The sequence below is a fragment of the Microcaecilia unicolor genome, chromosome 9, assembly GCF_901765095.1.
Source record: "Microcaecilia unicolor chromosome 9, aMicUni1.1, whole genome shotgun sequence".
Classification (NCBI taxonomy): Eukaryota; Metazoa; Chordata; class Amphibia; order Gymnophiona; family Siphonopidae; genus Microcaecilia; species Microcaecilia unicolor.
In genome coordinates this window covers 129,226,461-129,247,889 of record NC_044039.1, presented here as the reverse complement: position 1 = coordinate 129,247,889, position 21,429 = coordinate 129,226,461, and the positions used below count along the sequence as shown (strand labels likewise).

The 21,429-nt window shown below is 48.5% G+C and overlaps 1 protein-coding gene across 2 annotated transcripts in view; it reads right to left on the bottom strand.

The window, feature by feature from the left end:
* The window catches only part of MTA1 (metastasis associated 1), a 537,170-nt gene extending 516,456 nt beyond the window's left edge, over nucleotides 1–20,714 (bottom strand). For both annotated transcript variants that reach the window (XM_030214000.1, XM_030214002.1), the window contains exon 1: nucleotides 20,180–20,714. In XM_030214000.1, coding sequence (XP_030069860.1) covers nucleotides 20,180–20,207 — 28 coding nt within the window. In that variant the 5' untranslated portion in view covers nucleotides 20,208–20,714. The remainder of the gene's footprint in view (nucleotides 1–20,179) is intronic.
* Between the last annotated feature and the right edge of the window lie 715 nt (nucleotides 20,715–21,429).

Genomic DNA, 21,429 nt, shown 5'->3' with positions numbered 1-21,429 from the left:
CTATTTGCGGATGATACTAAGATTTGTAACACAGTGGACACCCCGGAGGGAGTGGAAAACATGAAAAAGGATCTGAAAAAGCTAGAAGAATGGCCTAAGGTTTGGCAATTAAAATTCAATGCGAAGAAATGCAAAGTGATGCACTTAGGGAGTAGAAATCCAAGAGAGGCGTATGTGTTAGGCGGTGAGAGTCTGCTAGGTATGGATGGGGAGAGGGATCTTGGGGTGATAGTACCTGAGGACCTGAAGGCGACGAAACAGTGTGACAAGGCGGTAGCCATAGCTAGAAGATTGCTAGGCTGTATAGAGAGGAGTGACCAGCAGAAGAAAGGGGGTGTTGATGCCCCTGTATAAGTCGTTGGGGAGGCCCCACCTGGAGTATTGTGTTCAGTTTTGGAGGCCGTATCTTGTTAAGGATGTAAAAAGAATTGAAGCGGTGCAAAGAAAAGCTACGAGAATGGTATGGGATTTGCGTTACAAGATGTATGAGGAGAGACTTGCTGAGCTAAACATGTATACTCTGGAGGAAAGGAGAAACAGGGGTGATATGATACAACGTTCAAATATTTGAAAGGAATTAATCCGCAAACGAACCTTTTCCGGAGATGGGAAGATGGTAGAACGAGAGGACATGAAATGAGATTGAAGGGGGGCAGACTCAAGAAAAATGTCAGGAAGTATTTTTTCACAGAGAGAGTGGTGGATGCTTGGAATGCCCTCCCACGGGAGGTGGTGGAAATGAAAACGGTAACGGAATTCAAACATGCGTGGGATAAGCATAAAGGAATCCTGTGCCGAAGGAATGGATCCTCAGGAGCTTAGTCAAGATCGGGAGGCGGGGCTGGTGGTAGGGAGGCGGGGATAGTGCTGGGAAGACTTATACGGCCTGTGCCAGAGCCGGTGGTGGGAAGCGGGACTGGTTACAATGATTTAGATATCATCGTTGGGTGATATACTCAGATTCATCATGGAAGTGATGTTTAGTCAAATCCTAATTGTGAGTACAGCTATTTGAGCACTATTTACTGTACATATATTTTTCCTGTTGAACATTATAATTTTCAGGATTTTGAGTAATATAGTTGGTCGAAACTGAATCATAATACAGTGCATGTACTCACACTGCACTTTTGAAAACGCAAGGAGTGCTATGATGGTTCTCTACTCAGTCAGTCGCTTTAATAATGACTGATGTGTGAACTGAGCACTTCATATATAAATTTAAATATCTTTATAATTATATATAATTCATGCTTTTCTTTATTTTGAGATGCGACTAGCCGCACCTAACCTGTAAGAATCTACAATAACTGCTGCTGCAAATTGCTCTAATATGCCATTTTTATAGTAAACTCACTTCCATAAGGAGAAATTAGGTCTTACCTGCTAATTTGCTTTCCTTTAGTCCCTCTGGACCGGCCCAGGATTGGACTGATGGGTTGTGCACTCCTTCCAGCAGGTGGAGACTGAGTACTTCTGTCTCTAGAGAGCCCATAAGAGCCCTGGCCATGTGACCCTAGATTCAGTATATGTCTAAAAGCAGAAAAGAGAGAAAGAGTACATTCTGTGCCACTGGGAACTGGAGCAGCCACAAGAGCACTGCCAATAATGTGCTCTAACAGCCACAGGGGGACCAAGACCCACTGACCAAACACAACTCGACCCAAGTTGTATGGCAAGACGCTGTCACCTTTAATACTTTATCTCGAGTTCCTAATAAAATCTGTCCTGTAAACGTGCAGGTCAGCTCCGTTGTAGAACAAAACCTTTTCCAACCAAAGACAAAGAACAAATAAACACGAACTATAACTAGAACCAAACGCCAAAGAACTGCACTGCGAGGAACATGGGAGGGACCTGGGCCGGTTCGGAGGGACTAAAGGAAAGCAAATTAGCAGGTAAGACCTAATTTCTCCTTCCTCCGGACCAGACCAGGATTGGACTGATGGGAAGTAAAGCAGTAGACTCAAGGGAGGGACCCCAGCAAGCCAGCTGTTAGGACCCTCATAGCAAAGATCGCTTCTTGTCGACACTGCACGTCTAGCCTGTAATGCTTCGAGAAAGAATGCAAGGAAGCCCAAGTTGCCACTTTACAAAATGTCTGCGGGTAGCATCAAGAATCTCTCCACCCAAGAAGCCGCTTGTCCTCTAGTGGAATGAGCCTTGACCCCCTCCGGAGCAGGCCTGCCTGCAAGCAGGTAAGCGGAAGCTATTGTTTCTTTAAGCCACCTGGAAATAGTGGGCTTTGAAGATGCCAAGTCCTTACATGAACCACCAAGGACAAGAGGCGGTCCGAGCGACGGAATTCCTCTGTGGCTTTCAGACAGGCCTTAAGCATTCTCCTGATATCCAATGTGCGCAACTTCTTCTGGTCTTCCAAACCCAAAGAGCAGCCGAGGACTGGTAAGACCACTGACTGGGAAAGATGAAAATGTGAAACCACCTTAGGGAGGAACGGAAGAACGAAGGCAATGGGTGCAAGACTACCCGCTCCAGAGAAAATTCCAAAAATGGAGATCTGCAGGAGAAAGTGTGCAACTCGGACACCTGCCACGCGGAAGCAATAGCCACAAAAAATACTGTCTTGAGCATCAAATCTTCGAGAGAACAAGACAACAACGGTTCAAAGGGAGGCCCTGCGAGAGGATAGCACCAAGTTAAGATCCCAAGAGGGAAAGAGTCCAAGCAAGAGGACGAAGGAAACCAACCCCATTCAAGAAACGCGTCATGTCCGGATGACTTGCCAGCGACTTACCCTGTACTCGACCCCGAAAACAGGACAATGCTGCAATCTGCACCTTAAGGGAGGCAAGAGCCAAGCCTTTATCAAAACCGAGCTGCAGAAAATTCAAAATGTCCGCCAGCGAGGCCCGAAAGGGAGAAATGTCATGGTCCGCACACCATGCCTCAAAAATCCGCCAATATCTGCAATAGTTCAACAAGGTAGATCAACGCCTAGACCGAAGAACAGTAGAAATCACCTGGTAAGAGAAACCCCTCTTCATCAAGCAAGCTCGAATTCAAGAGCCAGGCCATAAGACAAAAATAGAGCTGGGTCTAGATGAGGAATCGGGCCCTGCATAAGAAGATCGTCCCGAACTGGGAGACGAAGAGGAGGAGCAGCCAGAAGACGCTTGAGGCGAACCACGGCCTGCGAGGCCAATCCAGATCCACGAGAATGACCGTACGTTTCAGTCTTTTGAATGAGGCACCCCAAAAGAGGCCACGGAAGACATGCATAGAGAAGACCTGGAGGCCACTCCTGAAGAAGAGCAACGATCCCTTCCCCCTTGGGATCCTTCCGGCAACTGGAAAAGCAGGGAACCTTTGAGTTACAGCTTGTGGCAAAGAGATCCAAGACGGGAAGTCCCCATTGGACGACAATCATCTGAAACACTTGATGGCATAGCGACCATTCCCCTGGGTCGAGGGTGTGACTGAGGAAATCTGCCTGTACGTTCTCTGCTCCTGCAACATGGGAAGACAAGATTGCGGTCAGATGACTCTTCGCCCAGAACATGATCTTCGCAGCCTCCAGCTGTAACAGGTGACTTCTCGTCCCCCCCTTGACAATCGACATAAGCCACAGCCGTGGCGTTGTCCGACAGGATGTGAACTGCTGCGCCTACCAACAGGGGACGAAACACCTCCAGAGCCAACCAAATCGCCCTGGTTTCCAGTAAGTTGATCAACAGGGACTGCTTCAAGGGAGACCAAGGTAAAATTAGTTCTTGCCCGATAATTTTCTTTCCATTAGTCCCACAGATCAATCCAGGGATGAGTGGGTTGTGTCCCCCTACTAGCATGTGGAGATATAGTGGATCTCTGAGGTTCTCTCTATGTGGACGTGTGCAGCCATCTTAGGCTCAGTATTCTTGATACCAAAGCAGCAGAAGAAAAAAAGGAAATCCAACATGTAAGACCTCTCCTGCCTCTACAAAGCCCATAAAGGCTCCTCCTCCACCACTACAGCGGGAGGGAAACCGCCATAGCGGTGAATTGCAGCAAGTTGGTCCTCCACCATCTTTATTCTTTGACACACATCTTGCTGGACAAGCAGAAAAATGACAGAACCTAAAGGAACCAAAAATAGGAAGAAAATATCCCTCCATAAACAGCGAGAAACACTCAGCCAGGAACAGCAAAGGTCGTTCCTCTGGATTGATCTATTGGGACTCATGGAAAGAAAATTATCAGGTAAGAACTAAATTTTACCTTCCATAGCGTCCCACAGATCAATCCAGAGATGAGTGGGATGTACAAAAGCAGTCCCCAAGTAGGGTGGGATCCCCAAAACAGGCCAAAGCCTGATCATCCTTGTTGGAACTGGACCCTAAGACGGAAATCGGATAAAGACAAGACCCAAGAGGACTCACCACCTTCAAAATTAGCCAAAGCATCCTCCATAAGGAAAAGAGTAACACCCAACAACAGGCATGAGAAGGGAGCCCACTCCAGCCACTGAATGAAAGAAGGCTCTGTAAGCCAAATGACTCGACACCACAAGTCAAGGACTAAGAACATGAGACAACCAGCGCAGAGAGCAACCCAAACTTCTGAGTTGAGATCATCACAGATCTCAAAGCTGCGGAAGAAAGTGCCGGCCTCTGATGGCCTCTACCAATGCCACATCCCAAAAGGAAGGGAAGGAAGAAGCAATTACATACAAAGAAAAGACAAGAACCGAAGGCTCTAGAGCCCCAGACTGTTCTCATCTGAACAAAAGGAGCAACTACTGCCTCACCCACTCACTACTATACCAGGAACAGCAGCCAGAACTGTGGATTGAACCGGCCGGAAGAACAGCACTATCGAGAGCTTGAGAAAATGCTCAGGTCACCCCCAAGAGGCATAACCGAGGACATCAAGCAGCCAAAACGCAGGGAGAGAACCCACAGTCAGACTCTCCACGAGGACCAAAGGCCCCCCGAGCCACAACTAGAACCAACGCCATAGGCAGCTTCCAGTGCAACGTCTAGCAAGAAAGCAAGATCCACTCGCCAAAGAAGAGCTAGTCTCGACAGAGAAGCCATGCCGAACAGCCAATAGATCCAGGCGAGAAATAGAGCTAAAGGCAGAGACCGAACAAGGCCCCAAACCAGGAAAGGTGGAAAACTAGAGAGAGAAAAACTGGACTCCCAGGAAACAGCGCCATTGCAATCTGCCAAAATGGGCCAGTAGCACCTGAAACAGGTGAACAAGCTGAACCCTAACATGAGAGAAGGCTTGGCCTCAGAGCTAGAATGGAAGCCTTCAGAGGCTGGGCCAGAGCCTATCCCAAACAAAGCCAGACTAGAAGTGTCAGACAGAATGAGACCAAGTACCCAGCAGAGCGGAACATGACAGCCAAAGCCAGCAAGAGAACCCCTCTGGGCCCCAATCCCATCCAGCAAACATAACTGGAAAATCCTCGGCAACTAGTCGCCAAGGAAGAGCCGACCAGTCGAACAGAGCGATGCTGGGCATCCCAAGACCTAATCCAATTCATGCACCATAGCGCAGACCTCATATGGCTGCACTTGCCTCGTAACCCAGAAACGATGTCAGCCTCAGCGCTGTATCCAGACCCGCCGTTCAGCAAGGAGGAATGCTGCGCACCCAGCAGCGGAGTGGCAATCGAGTGACTGCTCGAGAGGAGACAAGGCTTGCCATCCAAAGACAGAGCGAGGAGAGTCGTCCATGGACAGAAAACTGGCTCAACATCCGGGAACGGAGCATGGCTCTATATCCAGAAATGAAACCAGGCTTGACAGCATCAACCGGAGCAGGGCTCTACATCCAGGGATAAAGAAAGCAAGACTGAACGAGGCTTTGTAGCGCTATAAAAATGCTAAATAGTAGTGGTGGTAGCCTAAAGTCCAGGGATGGAGAACGGCACTTGGCAAGAGATGACTCTATGCTTGACAGCTGCAGCTGGAGAAAGGCTCAACAACCAGAGAGACAACGCCTCATGCGGAGCAAGGCTCACCATTCAGAGACTGAGAAGCTCAATGGCCACAGCCCGAGTCAAACTCGATGTCCAGAAATAGAATGAGGCTCGATAGCCACTGCAAGGTTTGCTTCCCGAACCATGTTGAGGCCTGTCGCCCCAATAAACCACCAGGAGCAACTGGTTGCGACAGAGCTACACAAGAGGCCCAGAGACTCTACAAAGCTCGACGACCAAAATCGGAGCAAGACGCACCATTTCAAGAGGGCACTAGGCATGAGGGCTAGGGGTGGAAAGCAATCTGTCAGGCGTCCTTCAAAGCTGAACTGACACCGAAAGGCAGAGAGAAGGTCATCGATTAAGGATGGGGAAGTCCCGCCGTACAAAAATGAGGTCAACGCCCGACATCCAAGGACGTGGGCAAGGCCCCACATCCCAAGCCGGGGGGCGAGGTCCAACATCCCAAGCCTGGGGGGCAGGCCCGAAATTGAAAAATGGGGCTGGCCCAACATCCAAAAATGAAACAGAGCCCAACAACCAAAAACAAGACAGGGCCCGACTACCATTGAACTTCCAAATACCAAGCAATGCTCAACGACCAAAGACTGGCCGAGGCTGGAACTGCAAACACTGGGCGAGGCCCGACATCCAAAGACAGAGCAAGGCTTACCGACCACGAAGGAGCAAAAAGTATGGTTGATGTTCAAACATGGCACGTGTCGGTGAGGCGCAAGCCTCCAAAGACGGAGTCTGATAGAGCCACCCAAGCACAGGGAGGCGAACAAGCACAGTTAGGGCTACTACGCCCCATAACACAATGCTGTCCCTGTGGAGACCACCAGGACGTCACCCACCAAGGCGACCTAGAAAGCTGGAGGCTCCTGGAGACAACTCAGCCGTGGCATACCGTGAACCTTGCACCAAACAGCCTACCAGAAAGGTGGCAGATGTCACTACCAGGATGACCCACCCCAGGAAAAGGAGCACCGACAGACCAAAGCCTGTCAAAACCCAGGGAACTAAGATGCGGCCACCAAACGCAACTGCATCCCCAATAATTCCTGAGGAACAAAATCAGTGCAGACTGGAGTCCCCCAAAGATAGCATGCACAGCCCCTAAGAAACTGGAACCACCTGGGGCCGCAAGGTAAAGGTCCCAACCAAAACCCCATGCCGGAAACAGAAAACATTCGAAGAATGCCCCAATGGGAAAAATAGGAAGACATGCCAAAACATGAGAATCTAGAGGGCTAAGTGACCATTTATTTATTTTATTTAGATTTTGCTCACACCTTTTTCAGTAGTAGCTCACGGTGAGTTACATTCAGGTACACTGGATATTTCTCTATCCCAGCAGGGCTCACAATCTAAGTTTGTACCTGAGGCAACGGAGGGTTAAGTGACTTGCCCAAGATCACAAGGAGCAGCAGCGGGATTTGAGCCGGCCACCTCTGGATTGCAAGACCGGTGCTTTAACCACTAGGCCACTACTCCACTCCACTAACCAGAATTTGCACTTCAGCACTGGCAATGCAACAGCACGGGCACTGGGATCTGCCCTACTGACCCCAGAAAAGAAGAGAACCTGTGCTTGAAAGCAAGGAGCCAAGGAAAATACCAGCAACATCAGACCCTGGGGAGAAGCCTTACACTTCAAGAAAAGAATCCCAACAAGGTAGAGGCGAGGTCAGAGAAACCCCAAATCAGCATGCATTCCTCACAGCACCCCTTCCTTCAGAAATAGCTAGGGACTGGGAAGCGCTGCCCCCCCCCCCCCCAGACAGGGAAAGGCAGGAGACTCATCCCCAACATCTAAGAGGGCTGCTATGCTACAGCACATGCAGAACTGCCCTCTGAAGTGCGGTAGAAACAAAAATAGAGCAAGCCCTGGTGCAGACCAGCGTACTGGGCATAGTCGAGTGCTCCAGTGCAGCATATTGGGCATAGCTCAAAGCCATAAGGCCCCAGCCAAAAGGAAGAAAATTACTTCAAGCCACAGGAATTGGCTACCTGTGACAGAGAAAACCACAGCAACCCTGCAAGCCTTACTCGCGATCCTGAGAAACCCCAGCTGTGCTGAACAAGCAAGAAGCACCAACAAGATGGCGGCTGTTGGTGAGCCACCGCCATGGAGCCCACCAAAAGTGAAGACCGCTCCCCTGACAAACCATCACCGCCGAGCCTCCTACCCGCGCCTCGAAGACCGTAGAAACAAGTAGCCTCAAACTTCCTGTGGAGGACGGAAGAGAGAGAATTCTGGCTTGCCAAAACAGCAGAGAAAAACCTGCCAACAAACAGCGCGGCTCGCAAACAAAACTGTCCTTGGCATACCATCCTGCCATGGGACAAAGGTCCTACGGCTACCAACTGCCCCCACCAGGAAGAGATTCATTCTCCCGTTCTGGAGACATTTTCCCAAACATCCAAGAAAGGCCGTTAGGAAGGCAACCGCTTCTCAAAAAAACGCAGGAACGGCAAGCACAGAATGGCTTGAGCCAGCCGCGGTCTGAACTCCGAACCCCGTCGCCTAAATAAACGAAAGCTGTAAAAAAAAAAAAAAAAATTCCACCGAAGTTACTCCCTCAAATGCCAGCTGCAGAAAACGAGGAGAGCAGGGGGTGGGGGGGGGGGGGAGGGACCTGGCACCACCAGGTGTACCCCAATAGGCCATCACAGCAGCGTCATGCCATAACCCTCAGCTCAACTAAGCCTGAGGAAACAGGCTAGGAGCCAGCACCAAACCAGAGCTGCACAGGATCCATCCACCTGCTGAGATAGAGAAAATACTGAGACTAAGATGGCTGCACACGTCCACATATAGTGGATCTCTGAAATTCTATCGCCACCTGCTGGTAGGGAGACATAACCCACTTGTCTCTAGATTGATCTGTGGGACACTATGGAAAGGCCCTGCACAAATCTCCCTAAGCAGTGAGCTCCCTAGCCGGCGAGGCTGGCATCTGTTTTCAGCACTATCCACTGAGGAACATCCAGCGGCATCCCCCTGGCCAGATTGCCTGCCCGCAGCCACCAAAAGAGACCGCTGCGCTCCCGGGACCTCAACAGCAACTTTGCCAGAAGACAGCCCAACTAGGGAGACCACCTGGTCAGGAGAGAGCTGCAGAGGCCTCATGTGCGCCCTGGCCCACAGGACCACCTCTATTGTCGCAGTCATGGAGCCTAGAACTTGCAGATAGTCTCGAGCACAGGGGACTTGTTTGCGCAACAGGCCCTGGAACTGAGTATCCTGCCTGTAGGCAGAAAGATCTGCTCCCGAGCCGTGTCAAAAAAGACACCCAAATACTCCAGAGACTGCGAGGGCACCAGAAGGCTCTTGGCAAAGTTGACCACCCAACCGTGGGACTGCAAGAATTGGACCACCCGAATTGTAACCTGCACACTCTCCTGATATGACTTGGCCCGAATTAACCAGTCGTCCAGATACAGATGCACGAAAATGACCTCCTTTCTGAGCGCCACTACAACAACTACCATGATCTTGGTGAACGTGCGAAGAGCTGTGGCCAGACCAAAGAGAAGCGCCCGAAACTGGAAGTGGTGACCTAAAATCGCAACCGAAGGAACCTCTGGTGACACGGGTGGATGGGAATGTACAAAAAGCCCTCTGTCAAGTCTAACGCCATCAGAAACTCTCCTGACCGGACTGCAACAATAACTGACCAGAGGGTCTCCATCCGAAAAATGATGTCTGATGGCCCGATTGACTGCCTTGAGATCTAAAATCGGGCAAAAGGAACACTCCTTCTTTGGGACCACAAAGTAAATGTAATAACGTCCCTGTCTGACCTCTGAGGGAGGAACCGGGCAAATAGCATGAAGATCTAGAAGTCTCACTAGAGTATCCCGGAGCACCCCCGCCCTGACAAGACCAGCAGGGAAACTCCAGAAAGGTATCTGAAAGAGGATGCACAAACTCTAAGGCGTACCCATCGCGAATAACTTCCAACACACTGATCTGTACTGATCTAGGCCCACCTCTGAAGGAAATGTGAAAGCCGAGCTCCCACGGGAATCAGAGACCCGCGCACTTTCATTGGGAGGGACGGGAAGGGGACTGGAAAGATGTGCCGGGGTCCCATCCCCCACGGCGGGAGCCCCAAAAGGACTGCGTCCTCTTAAAAAACCTAGACCTCTAAGTCCCACGGCCGAACCGAAAATGACGAAAACCACACATTCACCCTCATCCCGACAGGGAGCCCCGACCAGCTGACCGAGGTTTATCCTCTGGTAGACGAGGGACCTTGGTATCACCCAAACTATGCACCAACTTGTCCAATTCCTCACCAAATAAAAAGGAGCCTCTGAAAGGAAAAACTTACTCACCTTAGATTTGGAGGCTGCATCCGCCGACCAACCCCACGACCAAAGGGAGCGACGAGCCACAACCCCCAAAGCCATGGACTTAGAGGAATCCCTCAGTAAATCATACAAAGCATCCGCCAAAAAAGCGGACCCCATTTCAATCTTGGCTACCTCTGCATCATCTGAAGTCCTGTCCAAGACTTTCAGCCCAGCGGAAGCAGGCTCTGGTCAACGAAACGCCACAAATGGTCGTCTGTACTGCCAAAAAAGAGACATCGAAACTCTTCTTGAGGAGAGAATCCAACCTGCGATCCTGAACATCTCGGAGGGCCATACCACCATCTACTGGTACCGTATTACGCTTGGTGACCACTGAGACAACCACCGGAACCCTAAGCAGGGACCTGTCAGCATCAGGAACCGGGTAAAGGCAGGCCATGGATCTGGCCAGATGAGAGTCAGGCACATCCCACTGAGCCTGAGTAATATCCCTAATGTCCTGATGCCTTTACTAGCAGGTCCACCTTACGGATCTCTGGAACCACAAGCTGCTCATCTTCAAAGTGAAGAGTGGAGGCCACCAAGGAAATGAGCTCCTGATGATCATCCTTATGGAAGATGCGAAAAACCGAGGGATCCTCACCCAGGAGTAAGGGGTCTGCGCCTGCCTCAGAGGGGAACTGATCCTCTAAGAGAGTTCTGCCAAGCCTTCCTCCTCCAAGGAGGGTATTTCCAAATCCAGATCCTAGCCAAGGTCCTCCTCCGGTGCCCAGGTAACCCTAGGTCTCTTAGCCGACGCTATAAACATAGAAGAATGAGCCCCAGAGAAGCTGCAGCACCAGACTTCTTTAATAAAAATGCCTGGCACATCTGGAGGACAAACTCAGAGGAAAATCTACCCTCTTGAGTCCCTCCAGAAGGCACTAGGGAGAGTACTGCAGGATCGGAAGTCTAAGAAGAAATCGGAGCCACCTGGTCCTCAGCAGAACTCAGCACTGACAAGACTGCAGATATTCCCACCAAAACTGAGGGTCCTAGTAACTTGGGAGCCGGGACCGCAGGTGCCGACTGAATCGCGGCTAGTTGCGGCACTGAAGGAGAGGGGGCCGCTGCTGAGTCCACTACTGTACAGAATTTGCAAACGTCAACGCCACAGCGCTTCAGTTTTTCCGCCATCATGCTGGAGTGCCTTTTTTTTTTCAACAAACTTCTCTAGCGCAATAAAGACCAAGGAGAATGGAATGCGCGCTGCTGTAAGCACTAACAGATCTGACCTGCTCATTTGTGCTGAGAGGAAAGCAAGAGAAATTTTCTGCCTTTTTTTTTTTTAATAACGTAGCTGCCTCTCCCTAAAGCTACAGCACCTTCCCGCCGGAAGGAAGAGCTCTTCCCTGTGCGAAAACCTCGGGAGCTAGGGGAGGGGGAGGAAAAGGGGGAGGCACCCGGGACCCCCCCGGGACCCCCCCCCCCCCCCCGAGTGTAATACCCCTGAGGCTGGGAAAACTCCACCAAAGCCTCCAATTACCGTTCCTCGGTGCACAGAAGAGAACACTTATCTCCTTTTTTTTTTCCCTTCAGCAAGGAAACAAGACAGAGAGAGAGAGAAGGAGACTAAGGGCTCACCTCCTTCTACCTGCTGGAGACAGACTACTGAATCTAGGGTCACATGGCCACAGCTCTTACTGGCTCTCTAGAGTCAGAAGTTCTCAGTCTCCACCTGCTGGAAGGAGTCAACAACCCATCAGTCCAATCCTGGGCCGGGCTGGAGAGACGCTAAGGAAAAACTAGCAACAAAATAAAGAAGAAGAAGAAAAAAAAAACCATGGTTCTCTCCTGCCTGCATAAAGCCCATGTAAGCTCCTCAACCGCTCCTGTGGGAGGGTAACAGAAGGCTTTCCTTTATGTTTTGATTTGTTTTACCTTTTTTTTTTTTTGTAGCCAAAAATCAAATGAAGGAATCTGATGAAACTGAGGCAACTAGAAGAAAACACTCAACCCAGAACAACAAAGGGTGGGCCTCTGGATTGATCTGTTGGGACTAATGGAAAGAAAATTATCAGGTAAGAACCAATTTTACCTTCTATAGCGTCCCACAGATCAATCCAGAGACTTGTGGGGATGTACCAAAGCAGTCCTCAAGTGGGGCGGGGTACTACAAACTCAGCAGACTGGAGCAATGATCCACAGGCCGCGGTTACATGTGCTGCCATGTCAAATCTGGAATGCCTAGCGTTGCCACAACAAGCCTGCAAAGCCTGGCAAGGGAAGGACAGCAGATCAAGTGAGCGATCTGCAAAAGCTATCCACGGAAGTACAGAGGACCAAGTGACCGAACTGCAAAGGGTAGCCACGAAAGCCAGACGGGACACGGAAAAGGAAGTCAACTGCGCTCTGGAAGAAAGCGCTGCCACCTGCAACGGGACTGTCCCATACAGAGGCCAGCTGAAGAAATAGCTTCTCTCAGCCAACGGCCACTGCAGCACTTGAAACCAGATTCCCTTTCTTGAGACCAGCCAGACGACAACATGAGGGTATGCCGGGAGGCATTTCTGCTCAGCAGGTCAGGAATCTGATGATCCTAACGCAGTGTGGGTGTTTCGTAAGGAGTCGCCGCCACCTTCCTATATACCTAAGGCTCTCCAGGTTCTGAATATGTCTGCTTCTCATCCTGCCACCACTACATCTGCTAATCTTAAAACGGTGAGCACTAGAAGATCGCTACAGTCTTTAGCAGTGCATAAGGCTATGTAGGAAGTCATTTCTGCTCAGTGTATCATCCCAGGCACTGCCCCACTATACAGAGACATAGCTTGGTGGGGTGCAAGGGGAGCAGCAGCTCCCCTAAAAGGATTTTGAATAAAATGGCACTTATGCAGAACAGCTCTTCAGCTTCACATTGATGCCTATTCTACAAAAGGTCTGCTCCTCCTGACATCAAAACCGCTATGCCCACATCTGCCAATCTAAAAATGGCGAGCCTTCTTATGGTACCTTCCTATGGTCCCGAGCAAAGCAAGAAGCAAAGAGCTGACCAACAGAACTCGCTGGTCACTTCCAAATAGTATACGAGTATATGGTGAACATCCAAGAAGCGGGAAGAAAAAAAGGTGGAAAGGGATGGAAGGCAGAAACCACCGTATGCAGAAAAGACAGTACTGTGCACCCATCACCAGTAGAAATCCAAAGGATCTCAAACGGATGAAGTTGAGAGTTCCGAGAACCTGCCTGGACTGGATTGCTAAAGAAAACTAGGCTGCCCAGGACGATAGCCTTGGTGTCATAAAGATAAGGGCAAGCCTGACCCAACCGAAAAGAACTTGTAGACATGTCCTCAGGAAGACGCTGAGTCTATAAGTCACCCAGGTCTTCCACCAACTTCATGGAGTCCTCAAACAATAGTTGCCCTCAAAAGTGAGCTGAACCAGTGCATTCACCACCCAGCAGCACAACCAAAAACATGTTTATTTGACGCACGAAACAAATCGTAGAAGAAAACTGGCAAATAAGCCGGCCTCGACTCTACATCTGGCAAGTGAGGAGGCGGTTGACTGACTTCTGGAAGGAATCCGAAATCTGTTGCCACCAGCTATGGCACAGCCTAGCAGTCTACAGGCTGCAGATAGCAGATAGCCACCTTCAGAGAGACAGAACTGAAATATCAGCAGAAAGCTGTGTTAAAATCACCCAGTGAGACTAAGTTGGCTTGAAGGGAACCACAGAGATGGGGACCAAAGCAGAGAAGGAAACCATGAATTGGTCTGATACGGACTCAGGCCCATGGGGGAATGTCCAAAAAAGAAAACCTTGTGCCCATAACTTGAACCTATTCCCATATCCTGGCCCTGGTAGAGAAAGTAAAACCTGATTTGGGTTGGCACCTGTTGCTGAGGAGCAAAAGAAAGAAGAGACAGCACTCCCCGATAAGCCAAGATTTGTGAGGAAAACAACTGATTCTTGGTGACACTGATTACGAGTAGGTATCTTGGATGAAGTTTGCAGAGTCTCTTGATAGAGAGAGCCGCAAATCAGCCAGTCACGAGGTATGGATGAATCTGCAATCCATCCTCACGAAGGAAAACTGCCATCATGACCTTGCAAAAATGTCCTCGGCAACATGGAAAGGCTGAATGACAGTCATAAATCGCTAAGATCCCTCTGCAGCAAGGAGCACTGGGAATATGAAAGTAAGTTTCCTTGAGATCCAAGGAGGCTAGAAACTCTCCCACCAGACAGAACTATTACACACTGCAAGGATCCCATTATGAAAAGCTGAACCATAAACACCCTAGACTCTTATGATGTCCAAACTCAGCTGGAAGGAAGCTCCCTAGTTGGAACTACAAAGCAAAGGGAACAACTTTCCATTCCCCAATTGCACCTGGGGACAGACTCAACTGTGCCTAAAGGAAGAAACGTTGGCAAGGTGGCAAGAACTGCCTGATAGTGTTTGAGCTTGCATGTAGACGCCAAAAAAAATCTGTAGTGAAGTCCAGTCTATAACTGTGCAATAGAAAAACTAAGACATCTGAGCTGAGGTAATATTGGTCCACTCCTTCTGAAACCAGTACAGGAGTCCCGCCTAAGGAGTGAACTGAGACTCCATCATTGGAAGATGTAGCAGGCATAGGTTGACCTGGAGTTGAACCAGAGCTCATTCTACCAGCAGCCAGGTGGCTTGTCGCATTGGAAGTGGAAACCGTGAAAGTGGTTTTCCTGGCCCCACAAAACCTATGAAAAAACCAAGCGGATAAAAAATCATCCTTAAACTCATCCCCTGGCAATCTCCGAGACTTGGCAGTCCCTCGGGTCTTTACCCAACTGCCCTAGATCTTCTCCAGTCCCAAGATTACTTCCAAAAGGCAGGTTGCCAAATGTGACTTGGAAGCCACATCAGTGGTCTGATGCCTAAGCCAGCGCTAACTTCTTGCAGATAGGGACAAAAATTGGCTGGTGTGACTGTGCACTATAACTGCTGCGCAATGGAGCTAACAAGTGCGGCTGAGAACCACAGACAGATGGTGTAGCAGAATATGGCTGTTGCACCATTGCGCTCTACAGATAGTAAGCTGCAGTGGGTCGTGAAGCAGCACCCTTAGAGCTCTGTGCTTACTCTCAGCTGATTGCAACAACTATTAAGCTGCCTCTACACTGAAGTAGCTCCTGGACCACTCCTCATGAAATTTAGGTACCCCATAGCATGAAAAGATGCCAAAAATACCATAGAAGCAATTAGAGGTACTGGGTACGCTGCAGATACTGGGGTAGCTGAGGCTAGTACGCAAGGTGTGGCCAATATCAGTGTGCAAAGAGAGAGAGAAGGGCAATCTTTAGTACTGTAGAGTTCTGATAACTGTTCCAGTCATTTAAGAACTACTTCGTCAAGCAAGCAATAAAAGAGAATGAAAAAACAAATGCCTCACTGGAAACCTAGCTCAGCCCACAGTTTCTAATAGGATGGATAAAACCAGCCTTGAACCTGTAACCTTCAGGCTGAAAGGCCAGCCACCCTCCTGAATAAAACTAGTTTGATGCAAACAGTACACACAGTGCAAATGCCACCAGGGCAGCACAGAGGGTGCAGGATTACCATGGAAACCAAGAGAAACCTGAGAGGCTTGCACTAGCCTCAAAATGTAACATTTCCCACAGAAACATGAAGTCAACAGCCCCTAAGCCTAACTAAACAAACTGTACTGCCATGCTCTGAGAAAGGGGAAGAGGGAAAGAGTGAAAACCCTAGAGTAGGATTCCTAATCCTGATCCCTTTCTCCCTTCCATTAATGATGTACACACACCCTGAACCTCCTCAAGGAGGGTCCAGAAATATTCTTAGTGGAAATCACCTAGTAAAGCACAGACATCTCTACCAGAAAACTTGATAGTCAGTACTTTCCAAGCTGTAGCTTAAGGCTCTCACTGCCACAGAACAGCTGCAGGGGACTAATGGGTCTCCGACCTCACCCCTGAAAAGCTGTGGGAGACCTGAGGACTCCCACAGGAGTCTGCAAACCTCCCCAGGCCTCCTGTCTTAGAAGCCCTTAAATAACAAATATGAAGAAACTGGGAGTGATCCACACCAGTTCCCCAGTCACATTTCTGAAAAGCCTACATATAAAACTGCCTGAATCGCAAGCAAATCAGGCCCCAGGGGAGCGCTGAGGCTTCAGCATTGCCATGTGGAGTGGCAAGAAAGATGGCGTCATCAAGCACCCACGCACACCCAAGAAAACAACTGCCCTGCGCCCACCAAAATGAGCTGGGAGGGAAAGAGCACACCGCTCCACGGAGTTGGGCTGTACAGTGGATCTCCAGCACGGGAAACTGCAGTAGTCCAGTGGCTCCCACACTGGAAGCCGCTTTTGCTCTGCCCACTGGCGCAGATAGGATAATGACTACTCACCCCCTCGGGATCGCTGTCGTATGCCAAGTCGGTCCTCACACCATTCAGCCAGTACTGCAAACCCGCATGAGCTTGCTGTGCTAGACAAATCTCAAGACTGAGCTTTTTTTTTTTTTTTTAACAGTGCTCAAATGGCATTTTTTTGTTTTTAAGGTAAGCGAGGACGCCGGAGCAAAAGAAACCTCAGACTCTTTTTAAAGTCAGGAGAGTGAGAACCACAAACCCCAGTCAGGCAGAGAGGAGGGATTGAAGGGGGAGGGACATGGCACCACCAGGTGTGCACCCAAGTCCCAGGACCGGGACACATCAGACCCCTGAAGCTCAACTAGACCCAGGGGACCACGCCGGGAGCCAATCAATCCAGAGCTGCACAGATATGACCATCCCTGCTAGATAGAGAGAATGCTGAAGTTAAAATGACTGCACATGACCACATACAGCAAACCTCTGAAGTTCTCTATTTCCACCTGCTGGTAGAGGGACATAACCCACAAGTCTCTGGATTGATCTGTGGGACGCTATGGAATGTTAAATTACAAATCAATCCAGCAACAATTTTTATATATTACACATTTTCCAAAAGCACACCTTAGGGTAAAGTTACACTATTAGCCTAGTGTAATAAACAGGCATTAACAGCAAAGATAACGGAATTATGAAGTCATGCAAAGATGTTACTAAGAAAAAAAAATAGTATTTAACATTGTATATAAACAGATGTTGTATCATACTTTAAAATAAAACATATATATATATATTTTTTTTTTTTAAGGAGAGCCAACATTAAACAGTCCAGTTCAAAATCATTCCTTACAAACAGTAGGCTACATCTTTCACCTGTAAGCATGACATTCACAATCAAGAGCATCAGTCTGCGTTTTGAGTTGCTACCATAGGCGCCAACTTTTCAAAATTATTGGGGGTGCTAAGCACAATGGAAATAACCCATCCCAGGACACATACAAGGAATTTTCTCAATAGTGGGGGTGCTCAAGCACCCACAGAGCCAGCTCCTATAGCTGCTACTACCTATTATCAATCACCAGGCTAAAAGCCCTGTTTACTAAGCCACGCTGTAGGCACACAAACTTTTTAGTGCGCACTAAAAATTAGTGCACACTAACACTAGAGACACCATAGGAATATAGTCAGTCATGAAGAATAACAGATTCTATTGTCACCCATGTTTTCTTCCTTCTCACGTAGTCATTTTTTAAAACAAAGATTAAATAAATCTGACAACCTCCATTTATGCCCAATGCATTTCAAAACTACATTATCATACATTCCTGCAACCACAGGAACCAATTTTTCAAAATTGTCGAAGGTGCTAAACTCAACAGAAATTACCTCTCTCTGGTTTGTTCAATATTGGGGTGCTCAAGCAAGCACCCAAAAGCACTAGCTCATATGCCTGCAATTGTACTTTCTCCCTGCCATTATTAATAGTACACGAAAGATGTTCCCAATCTCCATCCCAACTGCTATACTCATTCAAAGCGCCTCTAGCTAACACAAGAAAACCCCAAACTGTCCAATTTAAAACAGTTAGAAAAAGTCGACATAAACATCCCCAAAATATAATTTACACGGGTAGTACAGAAACCAGCTTTGTTACTTTGGGTCTCTATTTCTCTATTGCACCTTGAATGGTCTGTAGCTCGAGACAGCCACACACTGTCACTGAATACGAGAAGGGCGGGCTGAACGTGGCGGGCTGACATCAACAGCACGACCTAGAAATCTTCCACGCCCCCTAGCTCTGCCCGACAGCCCACTCCACCTCCTCTTTTCCTTCCACTTTCTCTTTTATATTTTAAAGGGAGTGAGTAGTTAAAAATTAAATAAAATCTAGAGAGCCTGCCTCGGGTAGTCCCTCAGGCCAGCTGCGGCTTTGGCTAAAGGCCTGACCATTTTGGTTTGGCTCTGGGTTTGGGGCGTGAGTGCCGAAGGAAGCCAGTCAAAGGTAGGGGGAGTCAAGAGGGCAGACTTTTTTTTATGTGAATATCTGTACCTGCTGCCTCTGGTGGCGTATAATGTTTTGTGTCACATAATCATCACCGCCATGTTGGTTCTTACTCCCCCTCCCCCCGCCCCCGTTTCCCCACCCACCTCCTCTATTCGCCTTACATCCCACAAGAAGAAATTATAGATTATACAGGGGAATAGATACGGGTTGGGGGGGGGGGGTTCTGATCTTGAAAGCTTAAAAAAAAAATAATCAACCGTCAAGAAGAGCAGACGGTTTCCATCCCAGCCCCCTCCTCAAAAGGAAGTTCGGACCAATCCCCTCGAGTCAACACCACAATATACGGAAAGTAATGTACAATCTTTGTTAACGGAGTCGGATCCCGGGTAGCTTCTCCCCCCCCCCCCCACACACTTTTTGGCGGGGAACCAGACGAGGTGGGGGGAAAAGGCTCCACCGTGTTAGCCAAAAAAAGCGGTTATATTTCTTGTCCATCTCCTTTCACCGTATTGCCATACTTTTATTTATATGTATATAAAGGGAGTAGTTAACACACACACACATATATATATATATATATATATAAACGAAGACAGTTACTCAAGTATCTGTAGACAAGAAAGAGGCCGACTTATACAGAGTCCCCCCCCCCCCATCGAAGAAGACACCCCAAAACTACCTTACGGGCTGCCTTCCCAACCTCCCCTCACACACCGCGTCTCTCGGGCGGAGGAGACCGCGAGACAGAAATTTAAGAGACATAAATACACTAACAGCCGCTACACAAACATCAAACGAGACAGCCCTTTAAAAAAAAAAAAAAGAACCCACGGCCTTTCCACCACGAATTAGCCGTCTCTGAATTCCAGCAAGACATCGCCCTACTGTGAAAAAAAAAACTATTTATTTCTCCCTCCATTCATTTCTATTGGTGGCGGGTAGGGGATTGGCGAGGGAGGGGGCAGAAAAAGATATACTAGGAACTTTTTTTTTTTTTTTTTAGCATTCCCTTGAAATTCAGCGCCAAATTATCCCCAGAAAATTAGCTATTGGAAAAAAATCCCTTTTTCCTCCTCCCAAGATATAGTCGAAGATGTGCTAAAAAGGAAAGCTACCCAAGGTTTTATTTTTCTGAGGTGTTTTCGTGTCTGTTGTGAATTTCTGTGAGGGGGTTACCATTTTCCTTTTAATATATGTGTTATTTTTACATTATAGTCACAGCGAGGTCGTAAGGAGTAGCCGGCAGTCCAGAAACCGGGAGTGTGTCACGTTTTCTTCTTCTTGGACGGTAAAGAGCTCGAAGAAGAGTCAAGACAGACAGGCAGACGAACGAACAAAAAAAAAAAAAAAAGAGATGAAGCCCAGAAAAAAAAAAAAAGACCACGGCTGTCGACAACCAAATCCAGGAAGGGGAAATGCGCGTGTATGTAGCGAGATGCGGAGATGTATACGTATATATATGCCTACACAGAACTGAAGATATTTTTCTTGTTGCCAATCCCCGGTGTCTGTCTGGGAAGTAAGCGCGTGCGGGCGGCAGGAATAAGACGCCTCTTACCTCCGACCCTGTACATGTTCGCAGCCATGTCTGCGGGAGGGACCCTGCCTTGTGGCGCTGCCCTGGTGCCTTCCTCCCGCTCCCTGTCTGTCACCGGGTCCCCTGCCTCGCGTTTTCTCTCCAGGTGGGGGGTAAAGGCTCTGTTGCTCGGGAAAAATGGAGGATCGATCAGCCGAGGAGGCGAGCGCGATGCATTTAAAGGGGCAGTGCCTCCCTCCCGGTGGCAGATACAATGTGCTCGGGAGGAAGAAGAGGGAGAAGGAGCAGCGGCAGCAGAGGGAGAGGAAGAAGTCGGCTGCCTATAGCCAACTCTTTCTAACCCACCCCTCCCCTTCTTGGTTCCTTATCCTTAACTGAGAAGTGAGGAGGCAAGGGGGAAATATCAAATACAGCCCGTTTAAGACTGGGAAATGTATCCAGGTGAAATAGAAAAAATAATTCGGTTTAAAGATTTATATTTCCTTACATGGTAATTAGTGTAAGACAAAGGTGGGGGAGAGAATAAGTGTGAAGTTTGTTTCTCGTTTCCTCTCCTCGTAAAGCTTTTTATTAGATTAGCTAGTGCAGGGGAATTGGGATAGAGAAAAGAGCTTACATTTTATGTTCTCTTAAGAAAGCTGAGTGACATGTTTGTATTGAGGTGCCATGTTGGAAACAATGACAATTATACACGTTGAATCAATCATTTGATGCCATCAGTAGATTTGCTGGAAAATGGTTGCTTGAGGGATGTCTGTAGCACAAGACTTAAAGGGGCAATGTCTCAAATATTGACAATAATGCTTGAAGTGATCAAAGGGAGTTAGCAAGCCCAACAAGTTTCTACTTTCAGGCCATGTAATATAAATAGGTCATCATGGATCAATTGAATGGCTCAGTGGCAGTGATGTGCACTGCTATGCAAAAGTCTTTGATTCTATCCTTAAGTCAGATCTTCTGTTCTCTTTGTGGACCAGAGATGCTGTGAAGGTAGAATTAGAAACATGACGGCAGATAAAGGCTACATGACCCATCCAGTCTGCCCATCCTCTGTAACCCCTAATACATCCTGTTCCTAAGCAATCCACCATGCTTATCCCATGCCTTTTTAAATTCTGGAACAGTCCTAGACTCCACCACCTCCACCGGGAGGCCATTCCACGCCTCCACCACCCTTTCTGTGAAATAATACTTCCTTAGGTTACTCCTAAGCCTATTCCCTCTTAACTTTGTCATATGAGCCCTCATTCCAGAGCGCTCCTTCATTTGAA